Source organism: Anneissia japonica, unplaced genomic scaffold, assembly GCF_011630105.1.
Source record: "Anneissia japonica isolate Jap-2015-1 unplaced genomic scaffold, ASM1163010v1 scaffold287754_len4335492_cov202, whole genome shotgun sequence".
Taxonomy (NCBI): domain Eukaryota; kingdom Metazoa; phylum Echinodermata; class Crinoidea; order Comatulida; family Comatulidae; genus Anneissia; species Anneissia japonica.
Window position 1 is genome coordinate 1,757,263 of NW_022705543.1, and position 21,083 is coordinate 1,778,345.

At 36.8% G+C, this 21,083-nt stretch overlaps 2 protein-coding genes across 6 annotated transcripts in view; one reads left to right on the plus strand and one right to left on the minus strand.

The window, feature by feature from the left end:
• LOC117105625 (sodium- and chloride-dependent GABA transporter 2-like) overlaps nt 1-3,767 on the plus strand; it is a 45,090-nt gene extending 41,323 nt beyond the window's left edge. For all 3 annotated transcript variants that reach the window (XM_033246801.1, XM_033246802.1, XM_033246803.1), the window contains one exon: nt 102-3,767. Coding sequence is in view for 1 of the 3 variants with exons in the window: in XM_033246802.1 (XP_033102693.1) it covers nt 102-123 (22 nt within the window). In the remaining 2 variants the exon portion in view is untranslated. The remainder of the gene's footprint in view (nt 1-101) is intronic.
• A 1,374-nt stretch (nt 3,768-5,141) lies between these two features.
• The window catches only part of LOC117105677 (sodium- and chloride-dependent taurine transporter-like), a 30,337-nt gene continuing 14,395 nt past the window's right edge, over nt 5,142-21,083 (minus strand). For 2 of the 3 annotated variants that reach the window (XM_033246901.1, XM_033246902.1), the window contains exons 4-13: nt 19,918-20,056; nt 15,330-15,464; nt 14,906-15,009; nt 13,856-13,980; nt 12,885-12,997; nt 11,026-11,163; nt 9,605-9,707; nt 9,395-9,498; nt 8,589-8,768; nt 7,494-7,844 (exon numbers count right to left, since the gene is read on the minus strand). In XM_033246901.1, the coding sequence (XP_033102792.1) occupies nt 7,749-7,844; nt 8,589-8,768; nt 9,395-9,498; nt 9,605-9,707; nt 11,026-11,163; nt 12,885-12,997; nt 13,856-13,980; nt 14,906-15,009; nt 15,330-15,464; nt 19,918-20,056 (1,237 nt within the window). In that variant the 3' untranslated portion in view covers nt 7,494-7,748. Of the gene's footprint in view, nt 7,424-7,493; nt 7,845-8,588; nt 8,769-9,394; nt 9,499-9,604; nt 9,708-11,025; nt 11,164-12,884; nt 12,998-13,855; nt 13,981-14,905; nt 15,010-15,329; nt 15,465-19,917; nt 20,057-21,083 lie in introns of those variants that run through there. The other variant, XR_004444935.1, reaches the window with a different exon arrangement.

Below are 21,083 nucleotides of genomic sequence, written 5' to 3' on the forward strand. Positions count from 1 at the left end.
AATCCAAAGTGGGTTAGACCTCTTTTAAGATAAAATTTGTTCAAACTTTTTCTAATGTACCTGTATTATCCCCATAACAAATAGCGTCTTTTATCTTTCAGTGATGCGTCAAACGCTGTCTAAATCTGGAGAATCGGATATGGAAGCACAGACCACAGATGCTTTCCCCAGGAAATTAACATTCTTTGCTGTAGCACGTACCTTGTCTGTAGCCAACTGGCAGTTGTCAGCATAGCGATTTTTTGCTTGAATTTCATCAGCGTAGCAAGTAATATCCTATCCAATGCAACTTATCCCATTGTTTTCGTGGTAATGGGGTGTAAATGGACTATTTAAGAATTTCTTTGACTGTATGAATTTTTTAGTAGAGTGATACTCAATATAAATTGTCTCACCGAGTACTACAACTTAAACAACTGCCAACATTTTGTAGTTAAATCCAAAAAAGGGATTTTGTCTTAATGTTTATGCAAATCAATCTGTCTCAAATCAATCTCTCAAATTATGTATCAAAACTGCCATTTTGAATTACAATACTATTCTAAAATTTAATTTCAGTGGTATGTAAGTTAGGAATAACATTGGAAACGGTATGTTTGTAAGCTTTAGGCTACACATACGCATGTGTACTCGCTCTTCATTTGCCTTCCGAAGATTATTGTAGGACGTTGGAAATGCTACTGAAAATGGGATTTATGGTCTTTGAAGCATTTTCAAGCCTTGATATGTGCTTCTTTAGCCATTTCTGGGCTTTCCTGAAGCAAATTCTGAGCCTAGGTAAAAGGTTTCCTTAGGATTATGAAAGCGTTAAGGAATGGTACTTATGAAGGATTATTGTAGCATTTAGTGTTGATAGCTAATCTCCTCAATTCATTCCTGATCCAAGTTAAATCTGTCTGAGGATTATGGTAGTTCTGAATATGGTACTGATGAATAAATCACCTCCAAGCGATTTCTGAGCCATGCTAACCTTCTTATTGGGGATTAGTGTATTAAGAATTGTGCTGATGGTGGGATTATTTCTACTTTATCCATTTCTGATCCAAGTTAAATCTGTCTGAGGTTTGTGGTAGTTCAGAATATGGTACTGATGAATGGATTATTTCTCCATCAAGTGATTTCAAAGCCATGATATTATCCTTCTTAATCTTATAAATGATTAATGTGTTAGGAATTGTGCTGATGATGGGATTATTTCTTCCGAAGCCTTTTCTGAGCTAAGATAAACCTCATACATTTAAACAACATATAGTTGGTTGATATATATATATGCAAATGAGAGCAGGTGTAAAATTTGAATTGATATGTGATTAGTTATCAATTGGTCAGACACACAGCTTAACATATGTAAATATAGCTTACTGTTTAGAATTAGTTACACAAGGAGCAAATAATTATGTAGATTATCATCTGACCAGCACATTATGGAGTGAAATAATAACAACACGAAATCTTCATATTAGGTAAAAAGGGTGACTGATTATCTATTTTAGCCCGGAACATCAAATTTATTATAATACCATGTTTGATACTGTCTAGAATGTATATTCTATTAAAACAGGGTTTACTCTATAAAATTTAATTTACATCAAAGTACTGAATCTGTTGTTTTATATAATACTATTTTTGCTTAAAATTCTACGATGATTTTGTTGAGTGGATTCTTGCAATATTTGTTACATAAAAATGATTGTTACTTTAGAGATTTTGTTCCAATTTGTTTTTGTTTAGGATGTAGAAACTGCCTTACACTTTCAGATTGTATATAGTATAGCACATCGGTAGATTGTATGAGATTGCTGACATGATTCTCTGTAGTTTTTGTTAAGTAATTTATGTGTTATTGGTTTCTTTTTCTATCCTGATTTAAAATCAGTTGTTTTTGAAATCTATTTTCAACTTCTCCTTTTTAATAATATACATGCTCCTATTTAAGACGGTGTAATAATATATTTGGCAGTGTTTTGTCAGAAGCATTTTTAATGCCTTTATTTGTAAGTAAATTTGAATAGACAAAATCTAGTTTGTATATTTTGTGATGTGGTGTTTCTAGATAGATGTACTGTAATCTATTCTAACCAGTGTTTCTCACACTTAAATCAAGGGGCTACAGATGGGTTTCATGTTGGACTAAAAAACTCCTTTGATTTGTAACTCAAAATTAATAATGATAAATAATGATTTGGTGATTTTTATAAACTCCATTTACAATCTAGCCTAGACAGGTGGTGTAGTGTATATACTAGAGCTAATGTTGTACCTACTGTTAATATATTTGGGATGTGGGCCCTTTCGGGGAAATTCATACATATCCTCATGATTATGTTAGTATTTTGAAAATGTTCACTCATTGTAATTCTCCACTATTGCACTCCTATTTGAGGGCACTACATAGTTAATAGTTTAGGAATATATTGAGCAGAATACTTACGTAATATTAAAGATATTTATAGCAAATAAATAAAAAATATGTGGACGTTTATTCTCCCGAATAATTCTTAAATGCGGTATTAACAAGAAAATCAGGCATGTTCTCGAATAGTGTAATTCGATGATCAGTGATTACTCATATTTGAAAAGATATGATAATGATACTAGTACTAGATGTAAGGTACCATCTGTATGTGTTGTGTGTGTTACAGTATATTAGTTCAAATTTTAAGCATTTTTTCATGTTATAAACACCCAACAGCTGTACGCCTGCCGTGTGTATGGTACCTTCCACGAAATTTGCCAGTAATTTTATATTATCGATGCGTGCAGCACCATGCATACCCAAACGATCCTCCCAATCACAATTAACGCCCTCTGCGTTGGGTGTAGGTACCTTGATTCAAATATAACGCAGCTACACTAGTGGCCTTATACTGTATATGTACTTCTATATTGTTTGTAGCGATGGTCTATTGAATTGCAGAGTTTCAATCTCATAGTTTCAGTCATAGTAATATACTACTTTACTTCCATTTTAATCTGTATACTGGGAATCCATATTAAACGGAGCACACACTGCGGGGCAATCGGTGAATACATTCCACTCTGTGCGAGTGCTTGGTGATGCAATGCCCTGCTCTGGTTGTCAGCAATCTGAGTGGTTCATCATTAAAAAGTGGTTGCATGTGCCTTGTCGTGTTGTGTTTGCAATTGAATCGCAATGTGTGCTTGGAAGATGGATATATAAATGCTAAGATCCTGAACTACTGTTTTTAGAAGATATTTTAGAACTATATATATTAATTTTAATTTGAATTGATAACACTTAATGGTCCATACATACAAAACTTCATTGATATTTTTGTAACGGTACATTATATAAAAAGCGATAGTTATTTTATAATGATTCAGATAAGATTATGTATTTACATTGTAAAATTCCATAAAGCTTTGCCTACACTATCAAATTTCATCAAAAAAGCATCACATAAAATGTGATGGAACATAAAATTGAACTTTTTTTGATGCAATTTGATAATATGTGATATGACATCATCGTACCCATATATGGGCACATCACATTGTTTTGTCACATAAAATTTGATAGTTTAGATAAAGCTTTAGTCATCTCATTAGTTATACACAGGATTATTGTTTTTATACGATCAAATATTACCTTGTTTTTTTTACCTTTCAATATTTTTTCCCTGTAAGTTTGATTAATTCTAGTTGTGATAATGTGTTGTATACTCAACGGAGCACAGGGTTTCAATGCTTGTGGACCATAGCCGCTTAATCCCTATATTGAATAAAATAGTTCAATGTCAAAGCTATGTTAATATGTATTTGCCTGTTTTATTGAAAGGAGTGAACCAGTTCTACATTTCTTCCATGAAGTCCAAAGAAGTGCAAGCACGTATTAAACAGGCACATAAACTGGGCAGTGACTGTGTCGGACGGTCGTTGGGTGACGCGATGACATCGGGATGTTTTCGTGGCCCTATGGCCGGGTCCCTTTAACTTTTTGTGGCCTTATGGGTCTGTGGCCCTACGGATTGCCACACGACCAGTGCATAAGCTTGTTGAAAAACATGTTTGATGCAGCACATATTGAAGAACTGTGTGTGATCATTTACAGATTTTTAAGCGAGGCTGCAGTGTTGGAGTTGTACAGATGTGTTGACTGTACTTCAATTGAGTGATTGCCAATATAGTTAGGTGAATTAAACATTTTTCTATGTTTGTCATCTAATTTAGACAATATTTGTGTATCCTTTTCTTTATAAATAGTACAACTTTTATTCACTTGCGTTTGCTACGTTTTGTATCCAATCTGGATGTTTTTCAAGCAGGTGTGTGTTAGCTGACGGTATCATCGGTATAATATGCGCTATTCCCACAAACATGTGATGTTTCCTCAACACATGTTTACGTGTGGTTCTTACGGCTTGGTAACAGCAGTGGCGTATCTAGAAGTCTTGAAATGGGGATGCTGATGGGGTGGGGGCTCGAAGGTGAAGTGGTGGGGTGGGGGAGATTCGATGATCAGTTGAGGGGGGCGGCAACTCTGAAAATCAGGTGATTTTTGGAGATTTTTTGGGGAGCGAGTCATTTTTTGAAGGGCGTGCGCCATAAAAACGCCACTGAGTAACACTGTATCCAAGGAGCGCATCTAAGCTGAAAGATTCATACTCCATATGTTTTTCCTCCGGAGCCAGATTTTAAAGAACTAAGTCCATCTGCCGAGATGTGTAGGGTGTTACCCAGGTGTACTGGTACATTCAGCTGCTGTTGTGGACAGACGATAGTAGCTGGTACCCGTTTACGAAGTGACCCTAAAGCTACATTTACACTAGACGCGATAACTACACGACAACGACATTCATCACGTCCTTTATATTTTTCAACACCGAGCGCATTTGTATCGTGTCGTTATCGTGTCTAGTGTAAAGGTAGCCAGGGAAGTCACTGAACGAGCTAAATCCACGATTCGAGCGCTTTGAGACTTCAGTGGTGTAAAGCGCTATATAAATCTAATACATTACATTACAACATATGTACTTGATAGGCCTAAATGTAAATAATTATAAATGTATCCTACTGCGACGGTATTACATACCTCATGGAAACGGAAATAAGTGCAGGTTTATGAAAGAATTATAAAATACAGCAATTAGCAACAAGTGTATTCTCAGTAGCACATTCAATCAATCAGTCAATCAATCTGAATCAATCATTCAATTTTATTCAAACGTATTTTTTCATCAAAAGAATCACAATGTTTAAAAAAGGGGGAAAACGCACTAGTGGTGCACATTGACACCCTAAATATTAATTTATTATTCAAGAAACCCATACAACTTTCAAAACAATAGTCTTGGATTTAATCCCAAATTATGTATTAATATTAAAACTGGATAATCTAATAACAATGGGTGAAATACAAATTGCTAATATATTATAAGTAGGCTTACAGTATCAATTTCGATTCTCCATTTAGACAGAATGGCAAACCACACATATACTTAGTTGATAACGATAATGAGATATCAATAAACAATTTTCGAGTACTGGCCGATTATCTATGTATTCAAATAAAAAATTGACTTAATACAGACTAGGTGAACGTGTTTAGGCTCTCCACATTATCTCACGTATTTTATATAGATAATATAATGGAATATGCCCCAGTGTCTTGCTTTCCTTGCTACCCAAAAAAAGTGATGTATTTTTGGCATTACTACATCTAAGCCCTTCTAATTCCATTAAGCTTGTAGCTCAGCTGTCCACATCAATGCGACTAAAATGTGATATGCCCATATTTGGGTGTAATGACATCATCATGCCCATATATGGGCACATCACACAAACTTTTTTGCTTTTTTTTTACTAAAATCCTTGCACTGCCCCGACGCATTCTGGAACGCTCCCTGATCCTGACCAATCAGCGTCGCTAAAGGAGGCGGCGACAGCGTGTAGCGATTTTTATGGAAACCAGGCTTTAAGCTGATTGGTGGTCGGTCGAATCGAGGAGCGCAGTTCAACGAATGAACTGAAAACAATGTAGCGATTGTATGGAAACCAGCTTAACTCTCTCGTATGAAATTCATTTGTTTGTTTTACAAAAAATGAAAGTTTCAAATATGCTTTGATAAAATGTGTGTTTTTTTTAATGGTAATATAACACACCTTAGATTGTAATCTACGATTAAACACTTTCTTGATCTACCCAAGTCGCTCCCATGGTGTTTTTATTTTCTAATATGTAATTAAGTTAAATAATGTTTCCCAGACATCTAATTCTAAGATTCACGAGACAGACATCTATCAACAAGACAAATTACCATCACACTGTATAATTTATATAAGGAACATCAGAATACAATTTTCAAGCATCTAGCTTATAGCTTCTAATGTCAAATTCTAAAACTCACCCACAATATTAATTTCGGAAAATTGATTTCCATATAGTAATACAAAAGTACAAGTGCAAAATTTTTAGGCTACCTAATGAAACTTATTATTTTATTACAATGACATCTTTGTACATGTATGAAGGGAATTCAAAGATATAGGCCTATAGACTTAAACTACTCAAAACCAAGTACTGTACTTATTATTGGTGATTTAATGATAGGTCACATGACCTTCAATACTTCATGACCTCGGTTAACCTGGCAGCATCTCTATGCAATTATCAAATCGATTTACAAATATTTATATTAACACATACTTTCTAAATGCGCCTAATTCCATACACTTGTAAAATCGTCTTAATATCAATAGACCTCTTTCCGCAGTGTCAATCAACAACTGACCAATCAGAACAGAGCCTGGAATACGCGCGTGTATCACAAACACGTGCTGTCCCACAAACGCATGTGTCTGCGTCTGTTTTTACGCTGTCGTTTAGACCTTAGCAACAATATCCAAGGGGCGGGGCTTAGCCGAATGGTAAATTTTTCTACATTGGCGGACTGTATCATAATCACCTTTGAGATCTTCTGTTGTTAAAACATGACTTAAGGCGCATTCACACCGACTCCGAATTTTCGGATCGGAAATCCCACAGACGAAGCAATCAGAAAATAATCAGTGTGTAAACGGGGCTCGAATTTCGGTTCAAATCCGATGTGATTGCAGCTTTAGCCTTTAATGATAAACTTCACATAAGTTAAACATGTACCACATAGGGTATTAATTAGATCACTCAAAAGTCCTCATTTTAGGAAGAACTAAAGTACATATGAGGTACCTATACACTTCTAACAGCAGTCGAATAAAGGAACAATATAAACGCGTTAACTTGCTGGGCCTTTCATTGGAAGTTCGAGTCCGAATCGAGGCAAACAAACTATATATGAACAATATAAATAGCATAACACCTAGGCCTAATTACAGTTGTCTGATGATCGCCATTAAGCGTGAAACTCGGAGTAACAACTCATATTTATACCTAGCGTAAATATACTATAGGCCTATATATATACTGTCTCTTATACACATCTAGATGTGTATAAGAGACAGTCCCTGTACAGTCCTAAGTTGGAATTATATATATTTATATATATACTATATATATATATTTATATATATATGTTTATATATATGTATGTATATATAGGAAACAACATGAATTTATATAGGTCTATATATATTTATAAATATATATACATATTGTGTATAGTAACATAACAGATGACACACAAGTTCCCCGTTTTGTATATTGCATAACACTGACAATAACACTAAATATATTTGTGTTTCAACATTGATTGAACTAGTAAAAGGAAAAAATAATGACATCCAGTAGTCTACATCTTCATATCTTCACTCGCTATATTTTCCAATCCGTATGCGTTTGTTTTTTCTCTGTGTACAATTCGACTTGTTGTGAGATACTCCAGTCTCTGTGGGGAAGATTCCACATTAAAACTTTAATTGGCCTTTGTTTTGAAATTCAATGCAAAACGAAAAATGGACAGAAGTTGTCATCATCACAAATGTTACAATTCGGAAATGAAAATGGTGCGGAATAATGAATGGATAAAATGAATTGTAACAATAATAAGATCAACCATCACACCACAACAATAATAATATTAATATCCATGATAATGATGATGGTGGAGGTAGTACCGGTAACGATTATGATGATGATAATGGTTGTGGTGATTATGATAAGGATGACGATGATTATATTTATGATGCAGGGGTGGCGCCAGCGGGGGGCCGGGGGCAAGGGCCCCCATTCGGGGAGAAAAAGCACAATTCGTCGGGGAAAAAAAAATATATACGTATTTTCTACATATTAGTAGACTATAAAATCGATTAAATAAGTCTTTAAAACCCCTAAATTGTCAAAATTTTCGGGGGTTTCGCCCCCAGGATTACTTTCGAAACCTTTTAATCGAAGCTCGACCATGCCCACTTTGCTTTCGTCGGGGAAATCTGACCCCTCGTCGGGGCATTGGCCCCCCCTCGTCGGGCAAATCTTGGCGCCACCCCTGTTATGATATCAATGAAAATAACAATAGAAACCACAATAAAAATAAAACCAATGATAACAATAATGACAATAACGACAACAACACAAGCAATACTAATTAGGCCTAACATTTAAAAAAATTGTCAAGATATTTGGTTATACTAACCTCCCCCAAGGTACCGTCTGCATGAAAGAATTGAACGGCTGCTACTATTGGTACCATCACCATGGATGAAACAGATAAAAGCCATCCAAAAATGTACCCACCCATCGGGTACACGTAATTGTCGTCAAACGATGCATATTCCAACTTTTTGTACTTGATTAGACCAAACAGAAATATTCCCTGCAATAAGAATTCAACGATTTACTGTCTGTTTCAAGCAATAACTAATAAACCGTAAATATTAGCTTTCAGAAAGGGTGGTGCCAGTAAGTGGGCCAGCTGAACCCCGAGCCCAGCCGTCGGGACGCACTGACCAGCCATTGGGAATTCATAGTAGGCCTAAATCTTTCCGTGGAAAATACTATTTCGTAGTGTGAACTGCGCATGCCAGTATCCAGGGTCAATCGACCTAAATCTGTCGAATGCATTGGAGTTAGCGCTCTGGTATTCTTATTGTAACTTCATGGTATCCGGATGGTGTATGTTTTCTAATATTTCGATTGACCTTAATACGGGCATGCGCAGTTCACACTACGAAATAGCTTATTAGAAATAATGTTCTAAAGCCAGATACAGAGCATAATACCATACTGCCATAGTCAGAATAACCACACACATTGATTCTGGCGCGATACCGGACTCTGGGTTGATCACAAGTTGAACCCATTTCCGGGTAAGCCTATCAAGAGAACCAATCAGTAATTCTGATCAGTAGGCCTATGTACGCAATCCGATTTTTCCGAAATCGGATCCGAAGTGAATGCAACTTAAACCTTTGGATGGTTGCTGATCGACTGTATACATACCACTGTGAAGCATGGAGTGCAAATTGTCCAGCAAGTTCTAAGCCAGTATCCTCTAACTCGTCTCCCTAACATCTCCTCAAAATGGTTTAAAAAGCGTCTTGATCCTAGATATAGAGGTAAAAAAAATACCAACTGTGGATTCGAATATTCATGTCGACCGTATGCATTAATACTAATTGTATAATGGGCAACATTAGAAATAACATTTACCATACACCCAGCCGATTGCAATGGCCTCAAAAAAAGCTAACCACAGCAGCGTCGATCCACTTGCAGCGTAGAAGTCAAATAATTGGAATACATACATCCCACCCTGCAGAAGAAGGAAATTTATTACACAATTTTTTATTTATAGGACAACATTCGTTCAGAGCTATGCTACACGATGTATTATCATGTCCTTTATTTGAACATTTTATTTACCTTTTTTTGATGATTTATATATAATTTAACAGTGTTAACGGCTATCTAGATTTATATTGTATGCTACTATTTGTTTACAGCCGTACCTATTGTGTAATAGAATTTATCTGACGGTTATTTGAATATGTTCAACCACAAGGGTAGCGCCCGGTCGGGGAGAGCAGCACCCCCCCCCCCGTCGGGGAGAAAAAGCACAATTCGTCGGGGAGAAAAATTATATGTATTTTCTACATCCCCTGGACCACTTTCGATTTAACCTTTTAATCAAAGCTCGAACACGCCCACCTTGCTTTCGTCGGGGAAATCTAACTCCTCGCGTCGGGGGAATCGGTCCTCCTCGTCGGGGGAATCGCCCCATCCCCCGCCGGGGACCTCGGCCCTCGTCGGGGGAATCGCCCCACCGCCCGCCGGGGACCTCTGCCCCTCGTCGGGTAAATCCTGGTGCCACCCCTGTTCAACCATGAAGCCTCTGTGGTCTAATGCTTGTGACGCTCGCAGGTTCGAATCTCGTCAGAGGCAATTTATTACACAATTTCTTTATTTGTTTATAATACAACATTCGTTGAGAGCTATGCTACATTTATAATAATTTAACAGTGTTAACGGCTATCTTGATTTAATTATATATATATATATATATATTTATTTATATATATATATATATATATATAGGCCTATAATTTGTAAATTCCAATTACTGTAGGTCTATATCCAATCAATCAATACAAACACTATCAAATCCCAATTGTTCATGACCTTATATTGTTTAAATTCATTACAATATTTCAATGTTAATTTCTTTCTATAAAATAAATATTTTTTCGAAAGTTTCTTTGCTTTTGAAAACACATGAATTTTGAAACAACATAAGATTAGTTAAGTATTTTTGAATCGTCGAAGATCATTTGAATATTTTTTGCCATAAGCCTACCTTTTGATCTACTCCGTAATCAGTTAAAAGATTTTTTTTTAAATACAAGAAAAAATAGGATATTAGATTTATTTTTCTTTCTGAAATCATAGAATAACGCAAAATTCTTGAAATAACGAGAAATTACGGTTAAAATAAATTACCAAGTAAAATGATCGTTAAAATATAAATCCGTAAATCACAGGCCTGGTCAACATGACATCAACAGCTAATGTGTTAAATACTAGTTTATTATAAGTTTATTATTATACCATCTGTACAGTAGATTCAAACTTACGTATGTAACCATAGATAAACCAACGAGGAACGACCAGAAACAGACGATTGCAATGAATATCTCCTTGCGATACCCTCGTCGGAGGTACTTGGGAAACAAGTCTACAATCGCAGTGATAAATCCTTCTACTTGTACAAACTACAGCAAAACGAAATATACTTGAGTTTTTGTTAACAAATTCGTTGGGTTAAAATAGTAAAAAGATGGTGATTTTCATACAATTGGAAGAAATGTTTAGAAGCTTCAATCAGGCCTGAGACGATTATCGAATTATTATCCTTATTATAATTATTATCATACAAAATTCATTAAAATAATTACAATAATAATTATCACAATCACCATCATTATTTCAAAATCATCGAAATCGCAATTATTACCTTAATCAGAATAATATAAAAATAAAATATCATCATCCTTATTATTATTACCATTACCATAATCACCACCATTACCACAACTACCATCATCATCACTAACATCTCTACCGCGACCAACATCATCATGCCCACTATCAACGGCATCTCCACCATCAACATCATCACCATCACCATCATCAAAATCTCTACCATCAACATCATCATCATTATCATCATCATCATCTACACCAGTGCTTCCCAACCTTTTTGCTTTCGCGGAACCATTTGGATATGTAAAAATTCTTCACGGACCTCCATGTCTAAATTTTACTCATTGTCCATACCCCAACAATTTGATTGTAGATAGAATATGATTCGCCACGAAAGTACAATGACAAATAAACCACCTCAGACCTACCATGGCCGGCTGAGGTACAAAATTTGTATGTCTACGGCACTTCTAGATCGCGGGAAATGGCACTGTTAGACTTAAAGGTAATTTAATCCCCCATTTGATAATAAATTTGTAAAATTTAGGGCGACTCAGGGTTGATATTTCCACAATAAGATTCTATGTATAAAACATAATTCGCCAAATTACGACATCTTCGATCTTGGAATTCGACATAGACAGGAGGGGAGTTGGTGCAGACTGTAAATTTTCCAGATGGGATTCACACTACCTCAGTTCCACCATGGGTGCGGCTGAGGTACGAAATTTGTATGTTTATGTTTGTTTGTTTTTTAAATAATACGGTTATAACAAGTTGTATATTTTTTAGCAGACTTCCTTTAACGCCATTTTTATACACGGAAGATTGGACCGTCAATTATGAGTTTTGTGTTTGGTCAATGCGTTTTGAATTTTAATTCAATTCAGTAATGATTAAAAATTCATCCATCTTAAAATGTTTACCTAACGAGTTGTCTAAACGTTCTATTACTCCATTGATATAGGCCTATTTCATTGTCTAATTAAAGAAAATGAAAACAAGTGATTTTTTTATATAAGGTAAATTCATCAATAATATGGTTTATGGTTTTATATTTATATAGCGCCTTCCACGATCGAAACCGTCTCAAGGCGCTTGAAAAATATACGTGAATAATGTATGGAAATAAACAGCAATCTACCTAATTTCAGTCGTGTAATCTCAATTATTTACATTTATTACTTAGGCCCACTGGTGGACTGGGACCCAAATAGTTACCTGTCTAACCAGGGAGGTAGAAAAATACTCTTATACTTCCCTATTCTAACCAATCTAGCCGGGTGCTAGGGGCCATGGGAAGCGCTCGTGTTTAGACACTAAATGGTATTAGAGACAATTAAATACCATTCCTTCAACATCATCATCGACCATCATCAATATCATCGTCATCGTCATCGTCTTCGTCATCACCACCATCATGATCATGATCATCATCATCTCCACCGCCATCATCATCATCATCATCATCCCCATCACGACGATCCTCATCATATTCAAGTCTGCTTACCTCACTGTCAATTCCAAGTAATAATATCATGAAGAAAAACATGAATGACCATAGTGGAGCCACGGGCATCTGCGCTATTCCTTCGGGATACACAACAAATGCTAGGCCTGGGCCTAAATGAAGGAAATAATCATTAAACATATCCTTCTATGCTCACCAAGTTTTGAATTAGGAAATCACGAGTAGAAAAAAAATGATTGTAAAACTGTGTTCCTGTCCTTTAGTCCGCTTACTGTTTAAACATTCTTTGCCGAATTGCTTCTACTCAGAGGTTTATGGAGAGTGACGTAACCGGGGTTGGGGGAGGGTGCTGAAAGTGCCTGAGCACCCCCTTTTAGTTCAAACTTGAAATATAAATAAATACATAAATAGCAAAAGTAAGTTACTTTTAACAACTAATTCATAGCCATCGATATGCTCCGTTCCTAGTTTTGCGCCTTGAGTGAAGTCCATGAATATGCACCACCCCCTCCCCCTTCCCCTTTTTCAAAATCCTGGATACGCCACTGACGGATTATTCTGGTCGTTTTGAAATTAAGCACAGTAACGGGATAGATCCGATGTTCACAGGATTTTCTTTAAATTATATTATTGCAATTAGGCATAACAGTGGCAGTTTCATGAATTTGAAATAGAGGGCCTAGAGAGGAAGATGAAGGGTACAACCTCAGCCCCACCATGGTTGGGGCTGAGATAGTAACATTTATGATTACGGCATCTCTAGATGGCCGGAAATAGCACAGATTCAAAATTCGAGTAGAATTTTCTTTTTTTTTCTTCTTTTTTTTTTTTATATTTTGAAAAATTTAAGGGCTGCCCCTCCCCCCTCACCCTTGAATCCGCCACTGCATCCTGAGCTCTACATAATGACGTAGATGGAGTTTGGTTGCTAGCACCTATCTTGACATGACGTCAATCTGCACATAAGTGTGACATCATCCTGTCTGTATGTGTTTGCCAATCCTACTTACCAGATCTTGCAACTTCATCAACGGGAATATTTTGAGTTACCGACATAAATCCGATTACAGAGAAGATGACGATTCCAGCATAAATACTAGTCCCAGAGTTGACGAACGCGAACAGCACGCAATCCCTATATTGATAAAATTTGAGAAAAAAAAAAAGAAAAACCTTCTGTTATCACCGCGAGCTACAAATGGACCTTTCCGCTTAGCCCCACCTCATGCAAATTGTTGCTAAGGTCCCTTAACACGACAACATAAACGGCGTACATAGAACACGTGTTTGTTGGACATGCGCGTATTCCTAGACCTGTTATGATTGGTCCAGTTGTTTGATTGACACTCCGGAAAGGTCCACTGTAATTATTGATAGGGATATTTCTTTAAGAATGACATCGTGTATCATGGATTGTGTATGCATAAGGTGTACTTGGTATGAGCAAAAATGCAACCAGCGAACAAGATGAAAGAGTCCACGTTCCAAAACACACCGGCATCTACCAAATTCACGTCAATCAAATCTAAGCGCTAAAGAGAGGCCTAAGAAAGTTTCATATTCTTTTAATCCTCAGTAAGCTATAAAAACCAACTAGCTAATTAAAAAAAAAAGGAGTTAGAGGACAATTTTGAAAGGTATAATAGGCGATACATCTAGGCCTATGCTTGATACTAGTATTTAAAATAAAGATAGCGTTATCCTAAAAGGTGTCTGGCTAAATATGTTTTATAGGTCTACAAAATTACTTTAAAATAAACTATTAATTTTTAAGGGAATTTAAACTTTTTATATTTAAATAGAACCTATGTAGGCCAAATAAAGGTATCATAGGTTCGGAACTTAAGACTGAATCTTAAAAATCAAAACAAAAATCCATTATTTTAATAAAAATTTATTTGATGATTAAAGAAAACCATCATTGTTTGATAAAAGAAAAAATACGGGGGTTTATTTTCATATCCTGTTTAATAGGCCTATTAAGAAATATATAAGTTGTGTTTGGTTCTAGTCCTCAGACAGTAACGCATAGCAGTCAACTGTCTTCGAACGAGCAATACCTCCAGAAATTATGGTTGAACTTGTTAAAACTGCTGAGGGCGCACCACGTGCCAACTCCGATGGAATAAGAGTAAAATGTCTGGGTGGCCGCATCCATCCATACCTTTAAAAGTTGATAGTTATGATAATAGGAATCCAATGAATATCAATAAAACGTAAATATGCTATCAAACTGCTCTGTTCTTTGTTCTGGTAGGCATAATAGGGAGTCGTTTGCGCGACGATGCGACGCTAGAACGGATTTACTCGTACGTGACCGTCTTTACGTTGTCGTTCTCTGCACAACGTAGATTCGGTCAAATTTCGTCCTAGAATCCACGCGATCTCACATGCGTAGATGACTTTTTTGTGACATCATTACGTTCTACGGCATCGTGCAATCGAAAGCTCCCTAATAGCAAAAATATAAAACGTGTGGATTACCTGTGATTCTTTTAAAGAGGTCATATTCGGCTTGAGATAGAACTCGAGTCCAACGCCAGCGCCCTCAAGCGTTACAGAGCGGACCAAGAGGATGGTAAGTAGAATGTAAGGAAATGTTGCAGTAAAGTAGACAACCTGTGCCAAGTAAAACGGAAATTACTAAAAACTAAAAGGGGAAAAATAATTGGCTGTTTTCGCAAAGCAAACACCATCGTGGTCGTCATCTCTAGACGTTGCTATCGCCATAATCATCGTCATCATAACCATCCTCATCATCTTTACCATCACCATAATCATTATCATCATCATTCATCATAATCAACGTCAACATCATCTTTATCACCACTATAACTATTGTTATCGTTATCATCCTAATATTATTATGTAGGCCTACATCCTCATCACTGCCACCGTCGTGTTTTCATCATCCTTCGTCAACATAATTGTCACTGTCACCGATCATTGTGTTTCTATATTTTAATATAATAATTACTCGTCATTATATGAAAAGAAATAGGTGTATTCAAGTGTCAGAAAGGAGTGTTGCATCAATGTCATTCACTTCTCGTTCAAACTGAACCAGAACTTGAGAAATGGAAGGGCGAGCATCGTAATTACCCACCACAGCTCACAACATTTCATACCACCTATAATGTAATTACGCTTATTTCAAAGTCTACGGACACAATGTAAAACCGAGATCCTCAATAAACTGAACAACTGAAAAACTGTAACAACATAAGCCATCAAAGTTTCGATCTCACGAAGTGAATATCAGCCCATACTTCAGATTAATTAAGAAAAATATATTGACTTTTACCGCCGTTTTTCTCCTCCACGGCAGCTGTCTTCTTGTAAGGATCATGTGCATTGGCTAGCCTTGTCTCGGTCAGGTGTTTTGCGGTGTTCGACCATTTATACACTACAGACGCATCGGTACTAAAGAGATTAGCGTCTGGACTTATGGTTTGATAGGCGTTACGTTTACTGGTTATTTTGGATTAATTCGTCCCCTATATCTGTCTCTTATCCACATCTAGATGTGTATAATAGCCAGCCTATGTAGGCCAAAAACTGTAACAACATAAGCCATCAAAGTTTCGATCTCACGAAGTGAATATCAGCCCATACTTCAGATTAATTAAGAAAAATATATTGACTTTTACCGCCGTTTTTCTCCTCCACGGCAGCTGTCTTCTTGTAAGGATCATGTGCATTGGCTAGCCTTGTCTCGGTCAGGTGTTTTGCGGTGTTCGACCATTTATACACTACAGACGCATCGGTACTAAAGAGATTAGCGTCTGGACTTATGGTTTGATAGGCGTTACGTTTACTGGTTATTTTGGATTAATTGACGTATTGTCTATAAATACGATGGTCGGTTCGTTCGTTGTTGAGCGTAGGCCTATCGATTTTTTGCTTTAATATAAACATTGGCCGTATTCGACGGGTCGTTCGTCGTTAAACCATGCCTACCTGCGCATTGGTAAAATCCTACTTAACGAAGACGACCAGTCGAATAGAAAACTTGTAAATACTCGACAAAAAACAATGGCTGCTGAGACAGCAATACACGCTGCGTAATCAAGATTGCTTCGGCTTGTGGCAGTGTGGGTTTTTCTTTAAAAAAAATGTTTTTCATCCAGTTTTTTAATTCTGTTAGCCTACAATTATTTTTTTGACTTCATGTGGGTAAATATTATTTTATTTTTTGAAATTTAATCTAAATTATCGTTTCTAAACTGACCAATCGATAACTTAACGCTGATTAACGCACTCTGGTTTTTGGCCCTGTCATACCTTGACGATTATAGCCAGCGTATACCGATAAGTAATCAAAACGTTCTATATAAGTTACCAATACATTATTTATACGTCCAATACGTTATGAATACGATAATGCGCCCAAAGTTGAAAAAAAGCACCGATAGCTCAGCGTATACCAGCGTTTTAGAGAAATGTTGATACGTTTGGCATACGCTGACTAAATCAAGGTGTGAAAGGGCTTTTACTTTAATTTTCGTTGTCCACGAAGACCGTTTTACGAACCAGTCGAATGAAAATAATACTCAACGAAAAATCGTAGCCAATTAAATGAACCAGTCGAATAATTTCTTAGTTAAGCCTCACAAAAATAGTTTCTGAACGATCTTTTCATTTATTCTCACTGACTGTTTACGTGGCACCGCGAATTACGAGTGCGGAAAAATATTATTACATTACATCGAGTAAATACTGAGACAACAATACGTTGGTTCTGTTGGTTTTTGTCCATGCTAGTTATTCGTAAAAAAAATGTTGCTTGTTTTTCTTTATTCGAACTGATCAGCATTTATATAAAGTATATATCTTCAATAAACAATCACTTGTCAAAATTGCTACTGCTACTATGCTACTATAGGCCTTTGCTAGTGGTTTTAATGTTAAGTATAGGGAATTGAAAGAACAAAAAGACCATGGATAATCGTGCCGTCGAATTCCGTTCCGCTGCCTTTTGTTGCGCCCTTGTACTGTACTTAAAATGTTGTCTATTACTTTAAATAATAAATCCGCTTGGTATTTATATTGCATTTGTTGATACACGATCTCTCAATCCTGAAAAGACCCGATCAGCAGGTTTACCTTAACCATTTGCCACGGCATTGGTTCTCAGCAGCGACAGCGCTTCATCAAGGTCTCCAGCTCCGGTGTTACGAAACTGCATAACTGTATAGGCCTATCTCTAAAGAAAAGAGCTAGGCCTTTTTTTTCATGTATGTAATTAACCAATTGAAGTTAGACGTTGTTGCCCAACGTTCTAAATTTGGTAGGGGGGAGGTCTTAACACGTTTGGTTTTGGTTGTTAACCTGCTGACCTGTTACCCTTACCCCTATCCCCCGTCGAGGAGTAAAAAATGTAGGCCTATACATATATTAGTAGACCCCAAAACCGATTAAATAAGCCTTTGACGCCCACGCCCACATTTTTTCGTCGGGGACATCGGCCACCTGTCGGGAGAATCCTGGCGCCACCACTGCTCAGCCCACCATGGTTAGTGAGAAAATTTTGAATGGCTCTTCGAGATGCTCGGATACAGCAAATTCATACTTTTAAAAAGTTGAATGTCCTTACTTTTATTTTAAATTGTGGCAAGTAAATCAGAGCTCAAGCCAGCTTTATCCGTACGCCTTGTGGTGTTGGCAGTTTGGCCGTCTCCAACCACAAATTTTATATTAAAATTTATTCCTCTACAATACCTTGAGAAGAACGTGTCCTAATGGGAAAACCCAAGGGTGTATAACACTTGGCCTCATAGCTCAGCTGGTAGAGTATCCGAACGGTAAACGGCAGAGATTATGCCACCTCTAGATGGCCAGAAATGCCCCTCTCAGACTTTCAACATAATTTTCTTGTTTTCTCAATTTGTTATTAAATTTTGGAAAAAAAATTGGGGGGGGGGAGCTTTGCTCCTTTGAATCTACCACCGAGTTGAATTGGAAAAATAATAGATACAGATAGGTATCATAAAAAACAACGTTTGTACTTTTAAGGATAATTTTTCAAACATCCCCGGAGGACATCTTTCAGTATTTCTTGTATCAGTCATTAAAATCGGTGCTAACCTTGTTGCACCACGTGGTCTAACGGACGCAGTGGCGGATCCAGGAATTCAAAATAGAGGAGGCCCGAGGAGGTACTTTCACAGATGGAGGATCTATATCACCTAACCCCTCACCAGGTAAGATCATTGTGGTCACGGCACTTCTAGAAATTGCACTCTCTGACATAAATTTGAATATAATTTTCTTCATATCTTCATGTTTTAAAAAATGTTGAACTAGCTATTAATGAGTGGGGAGGGGACGGGCCGCACCGCCCCCCCCCCCCCACACCCTTGAATCCGCCACTGGGGACGTACTAAACAGTTTGCAGCATGTAAACAAGGAAAATGTATAGACACCGAAAGCGGCTCAGCTTGATCATGATATGGATGCTTAGGCCAATGATGTCATAATTAAAAAGATTATCAGTACTACTCACAGAGTGCGATTGGTGCAGAGGTTCGCAGTTCGGGTAATCAACCATGATTTTGGGGTTTCGTGCCCTCACTGAGAACTTGCACTTGTGTCCTAGGCATGAACTCCTAAATTTATATTCTTATACATTAGTATCTCCCTTTATGTAAACCACTTTGCTTTAGTTGCACAAGAACCGTAAATGAAGGAAGATACTTTATGAGGAATAGTATATATTATAGTAATGGTTTCTCCTCATCGTCCAAGTTCATTAAGTGCACTCTCATGCGTACGATCGTATGCAAATGAGGTTACGCGCTGTGTAACAGCCAATGACAGAATATTTCACACCTGGATTTTCACTTGATAGGAAGTTAGAGTATTGGCTTTTCAGAAGTCTATAGTCTAACACCCGATTCTCACACGCATTATTATACGTGGTATATTTCAAATTATATATCCATTTATAATGTTTTGTGTAAGAAATAAAAAAATGATAAAAATAATTTTTGAAATTTAAAACACTGAAATAACGATTAACATAAGAAACATTAATAGTATAGAGACAGGCATGTGTGGATGCTGTCATTACCTTCCCAGTGCTTTTGACTCCCTTCCAAATGCAGAAGTAAATAATGACCCACGCTAGAGCAAGGCAGCCTACCATCGGCCAATTCAGACCTGCTGGATCCCCAAAACCATCAGATAGATGTATTTTTAGCACGTTACGCCTGAAATAATAATTTAAAAAAATTATTAGCGGCAAATTAATGTTGCTATCGCGACGTCTGCCAATGCGATTATCATCATCATCATCAGAGAATGAATATTGAGAATGAGTATTGCCAGTCTCTTGATATTTTGTGGGCTTGCATTTATACTTTACGCCTGTTGAACACGTAAACGTTCTGAGCGCAATTGGATGTGCTTGTTGCGCAACGTGGGTTAATCCCCTTATAAAACTGGTTTCACAGGTTGCGATGTTTTGCTTACGACAGGCTGCGCTACGACAGGACTTATTTAGGAAATTTAACGAGGGGGTTTCGCCAGAAAAGAGGGGGTTTGCTAGAAAAGGGGTTCTCCCGTACCATAAACCTTGCCCCCTGGAGTTGGGGCAAGATTTTAAGAGGTAGTATTACAGGACTTTGATAGTCATATATGGAATCGTTTTGAACATGTTCAATGTTAACAAAAATTGTACTCGTAAGTGTCGTACCATATTTTAAGCAAAATCGCAAGTGCGAAACCAGCTTAACGTACTTGCTTAGAATACAAGAAGCCTTGAATTACGTCACGACTAATATCACGTTGGTAACATTGTTAATGGAGCGATCATACGTTATGAATAGACCAAAAAGGGAAACTACGCTATTTTGCTTGAACATGCTATCCTTTTCAACTCAAAACGAGTGGTAGGTCAACTTTGATTATATTTTAGGCCTGCTGCAATACCGTATTATTAAAATAACCTGGATCCTCAGGCACGTAATTTAATCTTATTTTTGGATTAGATGAACCATAATGAAAAGTACTACATTTACAATTCAATAATTCAATCAATCAATCAGTCAATATAGACAACAGGGGAAAGGAAATGAAAGACACTTACTTACGGTATGACTCAAATCTCAAGGAGATATTTAAAAGTATTTGGGAGACAAAGAATTTAGTTTTAATCCTGGCAAAATAAAGTTACATTCGGGCATTAAAAAATAAGTCATTGGTAGTTCTTTATTTTCCATTGGTATAGGCCTATAT